Source organism: Babylonia areolata, chromosome 12 (assembly GCF_041734735.1).
Source record: "Babylonia areolata isolate BAREFJ2019XMU chromosome 12, ASM4173473v1, whole genome shotgun sequence".
Lineage (NCBI taxonomy): Eukaryota > Metazoa > Mollusca > Gastropoda > Neogastropoda > Buccinidae > Babylonia > Babylonia areolata.
In genome coordinates, this window is record NC_134887.1 from 19,667,090 (window position 1) to 19,674,750 (window position 7,661).

At 43.1% G+C, this 7,661-nt stretch overlaps 1 protein-coding gene across 1 annotated transcript; it reads left to right on the forward strand.

Annotated features, from left to right (window-relative positions):
- The first annotated feature begins 550 nt into the window (after positions 1–550).
- LOC143288425 (uncharacterized) lies at positions 551–4,001 on the forward strand. The gene has a single exon (XM_076596898.1). The coding sequence runs from the start codon at positions 614–616 to the stop codon at positions 2,366–2,368; it is 1,755 nt and encodes a 584-aa protein (XP_076453013.1). The 5' UTR covers positions 551–613; the 3' UTR covers positions 2,369–4,001.
- The last annotated feature ends 3,660 nt before the right edge of the window (positions 4,002–7,661 follow it).

Below are 7,661 nucleotides of genomic sequence, written 5' to 3' on the forward strand. Positions count from 1 at the left end.
CCAGTTGAAATTGGTGGCGAATGTAATATCCCATGATAATCGCGAATTCACTTGTCGAATCTGTGATATCGCCCCTCAAGAAAAGGTACACGAAGTTATACAAGACTATGTAAGCAAGAATTTTTTTTTAACTGTCTGATAAAGTAATAGAATGCAACATCTTTACATATAATATATATTTCTTTTATAGGACATCACTTGCCTTTATCAATAAAATTAGACTGTCAAGAAACAAACAAACAAAAACAAAACAAACAAACAAACAAAACCCCCCACAAAAAACAGAACAAAAACCAAACAAGAAATACGTTTATCATTCCACTAATGATAATCACATGAGACTTTAAGACCGAGACAAATTACTGTGTGGTTATTTTGAGGCTTGTATTACAGTAAAAGCATCTCACATTGAACTGTCTCTGAAAGTGGTCATATCAATCCTTCACACCACACGAATAATCTGTTCTATAGAATGGCCAGAATGGAAGAACAGATTCGTTGTCTTTAATGTTACTCATGAGCACTGTGTTTCAGGGCCAGTAACTCCACCCTGACGTGTGAGCAAAGAAGAAGAAGAGGAGTGAAGGAAGAAGAAGAGCAGTGAAGGAAGAAGATGGCAACAGATGGCATGACTGACTATTCCATGTCGTGTGCTATATGTCTGGGGCCTTACCAGGACCCTAAGTTTCTTTCCTGTTTCCACACGTTCTGCCTTCAGTGCATCTCGGATGTAGCTTCCCGCCACCCCACTGCCATTTTTCCGTGTCCTACATGTCGCACACCTATCTCGTTACCTGCAGGTGGGGTGGCCTCCCTTAAGACCAATTTCTACATCACTTCCACCAGCACGCAGACTTCAGTCAGCGGCCCGGTCCCTGGCGATGAGTTCTGCAAGATCCACGGCAGAGGCAAGGCTCTGGAGTTCTACTGCACCAAGTGTGACCAAGCACTGTGCTTGAACTGCAAACTCACGGAGCATGAACGACATCCAACCGAAGACCTGCCAGTCGTCATAGCTCGAAAAAAGAAGAAACAGCTGAAAAGGGAAAGACGACGTCTGGAGAGTGCAGTCGGTGACATGCTGAAACAGATAGAGTACATTGAACAAGAGCAGGCCGCTGGACTGAGCAAGAAAGCAGCGTTGGAAAATGCTGTCAAGGACAGGCATGCCACGGCGATCGCTGCTGCCAATAAATGGAGGGATGAGGCCTTGGCTTCGTTGGAGTCGGTTGACGCGAATATCGGTGCCAGCATCAATCCAGTTCTGAAGCAGAAAAAGGAAGGTGCGGAGGAGCTGAAGAAACTGCAGGAAAAAATAGACCAGGCACTGAAAGCTGGAACTGACAGTGACATCCTGGCCGTTGCCAGGGAGGTGAGTACCGGGTGTGGCAACAAGCAGCGTGTCAGCAAGATGGCTTCAGCTGTCCAGCTGTCCATTATCAGGCCTGTGCTGTACTATGATGTCACTACAGACGACGTGGTCCAGAAGCTGAAGGGTTACATGGGCACGGTGAGCAAGGTGCACTTTGAAGGATTACCATCCAAGGCGGAAGAGGTGCTGGCCGGGCGGTCTGGGGCTGGTGATGACGCGGAAATCTATTCTCTGTGTCCTGACGGTGACGATAAGATTTTTGTGTCTTATGCCCGAGTTGGACTGGACGAGGCTGCTCCATCCGAACAGTTTAATCTTCAGGGTCAGCTTGTATCCACACTCCCAGACGCACCAGGTAAACTCTCTTTGAAGTACAGAAGTAAAGGCAACGTGATGTATTCAACAGTGAAAACACCAGGCTTTCACAAGACCTACAACAAGTCACAAACACAAAGACATTTCAGACTGAATAACGATCTCTCAGGAAGGGCCTTTGTCATCAGAGTTACCGTGATCTCCGAAGACCCATTTAAAATCAAAGAGTCACAGGAACTGAAGATCCAAGTGGGCCCGCATCACGCTTTTGACGCGGACTACAACGATCAGCTGTTCATCGTTGTGGAGGAAGGGAAGTCACCCGATTTCCAGCGCCAAGTTGGGCTGTACAGAAAACCATTGGAGGACCCCATCTTCACTTACACCCCACCCACCCTCCCCTTCCGACCCACAGATGTTGCATTCCACAAGATGCCGCACTCCGATTCCCAGGTTCTGCTAATTGCAGACGAAGCCAACGACAGTATCCACGTGGTCAGCGTGCAGGGGCAGCAACTCCACTTTGTGCGCCACTTGGCGGCAGGCAGTCCCTTGCTCATACAGCCCACAGCTCTCAACACGGACAGTGAAGGCCGTGTCTGGGTGGGCTGCAGAGGTGGCAAGGTGATCCTCATTCATCCGTCAACAGCTAGCTTGTCTGTTGATGATTTTGTCAATTGATCTCATGTCAATACATTTGTCGACGGGCGCAATAGCCGAGTGGTTAAAGCGTTGGACTTTCAATGTGAGGATCCCGGGTTCCAATCTCAGTAACGGCGCCTGGTGGGTAAAGGGTGGAGATTTTTCCGGTCGCCCAGACAAACATATATGCAGACCTGTTTGTGCCTGTGCATGTGCCCACTTCGTGTGTATACACATGCAGAAGATAAAATACGCCAACTCGTGTACATGCAAAGATGTATACGAGTGAACGTGGTAGTTAAGCCCACTAATGAAGAAGAAGAAGAAGAAGAAACATTTGTCGTGCGTGCAAAGATCAAGTTTGGAATAACACCAGAAGGAACAAATTCAGACACTCGCATGGCAACAGAACCAGGACGTCTTAAGGGACATTTCTGTTTCTGGGGACGAAGGATCAACAGCAGGGGAAGTCTGCAATAGTCGCAGACAGTGTGAAAAGAAAACGGCCCACACATTTTCACAACCAAAATGGACGTTTCGAGATACATAAATACATTGAAACAGCTCACCGCTCGATGGATCATGGACTACCACAGCACGTGTCTTTTTCTTCTTCTTCTTCTTCTTTTTTTTTTTTTTTTAACGTTGGACAAAAGAGAAACGTGCTAGTGTCTCGAAGAAAACACGTGTGTTTCTTTTAAAACCAGAAAAAAAGTGTACTGGTGTTTGGAAGAAAACTGAAACAAAAACTAGTAATTTGAAAGGGGAAAACGTGCCGGACTAATGCTGATCAGGATTTGCTGACGAGAGCCAATAGAAAAACTCTGTCCACTTCTTCTTCTCGTATGTACCAAACTAAACCATTGGAAGACATACAGACTTTTGTTGGGAGGGGAGGGAATGAAGGGGAATCGCTCCTCGCGAGACTTACCCCCACCCTGACAATACTTATCACTTGATATGACCATTTATACGACTTTGACAATTGTCTTATATTAATAATTAATTAAAAATAAAGCAGATCCCCACCTTTTTGATGAACCTTTTAAAACTTTTGGTTGAGTTGTTGTGTATTTTACATATGAGTCACTGTACATTTGGAAATACATAATCTTCCTTTTTTCTGTTACATTTTTCATTATCACAGTTTTTAACCCATGGCCCTGAGATTTTAAAATCTTTTTAAAATGACTCCAAATAAAGATATTTTATCGCCCCCTCCCCCATGGACGGCCAAAAAAATGTTTTTACATGTAACTTTTAATACATACATCATACATATATTTTCTTATTTACTTTTTTTTCTGTTTTTCCCGTTCTTTTTCATAGATAAGCTTCCAGAAATGTCCCACATGGCTTTAGCCGGGGGACGTAAAACAACATTCCTCATTGGAAGACATTAACACAAATCTAGACGACATCCTCTCGAACGATTCGGGGTGATCATAACCAGAGTCAGTATGATCAAAGATACGCGCCACTACTGTAAATAAATGGATATCTTGCCATGGTTGATTTGATGACTTCATTTCTCTTTGAATGTTAACACGGGGTCATGAATTGATATGTGTTACTGCTTGTGATAAGATATCCATATGTTCTGTCGGGCAATTTTTGTTTACAATTGTTTCTTTTTTTCGTTTATTCTGTGTATTTACGCATAACTAAAACACGTATATATATATATATGTATGTATGTACGTATGTACGTATGTATGTATATATGTATATACCTATATATATATATATATATATATATACATATATATCAGTATATATCTATACATATATCCTTTTTCAATTATTCATTTATTAAAGATTAAGAAAAAAAATAATTCATCATTAACAATACTCCCCCCTAGGGACAGGTAGGCGTGGTGGAGCGAGGGCCCAGGCGAGATGACAGTGTTGATTGATATCTTTCAGTGTGAATACCGTGTTCTCTGATAATGTCATAGCTCTGTTTGCGTTTTCAATGACTGCTGTTTAAAACATGCTCCGTACGAAGCAAAGATGATCAATGACACAATGGTAAACGACCAATGACATTATAATGAATGACTAAAACGGTGGTGGTGGTGGTGATTTTTATTTATTTATTTATTTTTTTTTTTTTTAAGCAGTAATGCTGTTTTCTGTGCAGCACCGCCTGAGATATTGTGTGACATGACAGTGTGTTCTGTGATGTGGCCATGCGTTACGTTTGTTGTCACTGAACTATGATGTATTTCACAACACACACACACACACACACACACACACACACACACACACACACAAACACACACACACACACACACACACACACACACACACACACACACACACACACACACACACACACAAATACACACACGCACACGCACGCACGCACAGAGTATCGAATATAAAAGTTATCAAAATCGCTTCATTGTTGATGCATCTGCTTTACTTTACATGTCATGCGACGTTTTTGCGGTGGTCTACTTGGTATCTTGCTTGTGAGAAAATTCTTTGTAATTCATATGGTTTAACGGGTTGCTTCGGGTTTCTCTATACAACGTCAGAAATGTGTGTGTGTGTGTGTGTGTGTGTGTGTTATTGATTCTCTCTGTTATTGACTCTTGAAACTTTCTTGTCAAAAGATAGTTACACTTTCGAACGCCGTTGTATCATTCACGTGCAATAAGTGCATGCTGCACGCAGGCCCGTTGTTTATCTGTTTGTCCAAATGACAAACACCCAAACCACCACCTTAGGTCCAGTGGAGGGGGTGGGTGGGTGGAAAAATCCCGGGGGGTGGGGTGGGGCTTGAACCAGTGGCTGCTGACTTCTTTGTCAGGGGAGTATCTGGCTGATGGGAACATTGTTTGTAATTCAGTTCTTCCCCGCTTCCATTGAAGGTTTTCCGCTTTTCTTTTCATGCGGAATGAAAATTAAACAGTATTTTGTGATTTAAAAATGTGAGTTTGTTTGTTTGTTTGTTTGTTTGTTTGTGTGTGTGTGTGTGTGTGTGTGTGTGTGTGTGTGTGTGTGTGTGTGTGTGTGATTGATTTGGTAGTGTGAGCTTCTGGACGATGTAGACATAAATCTTCAAAGAAAATCTTAAGTAAAGGATCAACCTCGAAAGCAACAATATGGACAAAAAAATATGTAAAAATTAAACTGAAGAGAGACTTTAAAAAAAAAGAATGAAAGAGAAAGCAAGACGCAGTAAGAGTTAGAAAAATAAAGGGCCACTGGTGTGATGAAGAAGAGGCCACTGGTGTGATGAAGAAGAGGCCACTGGTGTGATAAAGAAAGGGCCACTGGTGTGATAAAGAAGAGGCCACTGGTGTGATAAAGAAGAGGCCACTGGTGTGATAAAGAAAGGGCCACTGGTGTGATAAAGAAGAGGCCACTGGTGTGATAAAGAAGAGGCCACTGGTGTGATAAAGAAAGGGCCACTGGTGTGATAAAGAAGAGGCCACTGGTGTGATAAAGAAGAGGCCACTGGTGTGATAAAGAAAGGGCCACTGGTGTGATAAAGAAGAGGCCACTGGTGTGATAAAGAAGAGGCCACTGGTGTGATAAAGAAGAGGCCACTGGTGTGATAAAGAAGAGGCCACTGGTGTGATAAAGAAAGGGCCACTGGTGTGATAAAGAAGAGGCCACTGGTGTGATAAAGAAAAGGCCACTGGTGTGATAAAGAAGAGGCCACTGGTGTGATAAAGAAAGGGCCACTGGTGTGATAAAGAAAGGGCCACTGGTGTGATAAAGAAGAGGCCACTGGTGTGATAAAGAAAGGGCCACTGGTGTGATAAAGAAGAGGCCACTGGTGTGATAAAGAAAGGGCCACTGGTGTGATAAAGAAGAGGCCACTGGTGTGATAAAGAAGAGGCCACTGGTGTGATAAAGAAAGGGCCACTGGTGTGATAAAGAAAAGGCCACTGGTGTGATAAAGAAGAGGCCACTGGTGTGATAAAGAAGAGGCCACTGGTGTGATAAAGAAGAGGCCACTGGTGTGATAAAGAAAAGGCCACTGGTGTGATAAAGAAGAGGCCACTGGTGTATATGACATTAAAAAAAAATTGACAACGTCGATTCTGATGCTTGGCTGAAATAAAAATATTTCCTCAACTTCAGTCAGCTGTTTGTTTTTTGTTTTTTCTTGTACCATACGTCTTGTGTTTGTCAGGTTTTGTGATTGTTTCTGGGTGAAAACGGGGCACAGTCCATCTGCTCTGACATTATTGTATTGTATTGTATTGTATTGTATTGTATTACTCTTTTGTCACAACAAGTTTCTCTGTGTGAAATTCGTGCTGCTCTCCCCGGGTTGAGCACTTCGCTATAATGAGAGCACCCCCTCCCCCCCCCCCCCCCCCCTTCCCCCCTTTTTATTTTCTTTCTTTGCTGCCTGCAAGTTTATTTGTTTTCCTATCACAGTGGATTTTTTCTGCGGAATTTTGCCAGGGACAGCTCCTCTGTTGCCGTGGGTTCTTTTACGTGCGCTAAGTGCATGCTGCACACGGAACCTCAGTTTATCGTCTCATCCGAATGACTAGCGCCCAGACCACCACTCAGTGTTTAGTACTGGCGTGTGTGGGAATCGAACCAGTGAGCTCAGATTCTCTGGCTTCCTTGGCGGACGCGTTACCAGCAGGCCAACACTCGTACTCCACACTCTGTTCACTGTAGTTTTTGCGAATCTTGAATCCTCAGGCTTTGGAGCATCAGCTCACAACTTGTGAGTTGAGATGTTTCCGTCAAGCAGCAGGCCAAACCAGAAGGGACCGGGCCAAAAGCGACGACATCAGAAAGATGTTTCATTCCAGCTTCTGTTGATTGCGTTCCGTCTGCCTTGAGCACAAAATTACTGGCCAGATGAAGACACTGACTGTACTATCGCTTTCTATGATTCTACACACTGACTGTACTATCGCTTTCTGTGATTCTACACATTGACTGTACTATCGCTTTCTATGATTCTACACATTGACTGTACTATCGCTTTCTATGATTCTACACATTGACTGTACTATCGCTTTCTGTGATTCTACACATTGACTGTACTATCGCTTTCTATGATTCTACACACTGACTGTACTATCGCTTTCTATGATTCTACACACTATACTGTACTATCGCTTTCTATGATTCTACACACTATACTGTACTATCGCTTTCTATGATTCTACACACTGACTGTACTATCGCTTTCTATGATTCTACACACTATACTGTACTATCGCTTTCTATTATTCTACACATTGACTGTACTATCGCTTTCTATGATTCTACACATTGACTGTACTATCGCTTTCTATGATTCTACACACTGACTGTACTATCGCTTTCTATGATTCTACAC

Coding starts and splice junctions, on each gene's coding strand:
- LOC143288425 (XM_076596898.1), top strand. CDS start 614: ATGGCAACAGATGGCATGACTGACTATTCCATGTCGTGTGCTATATGT.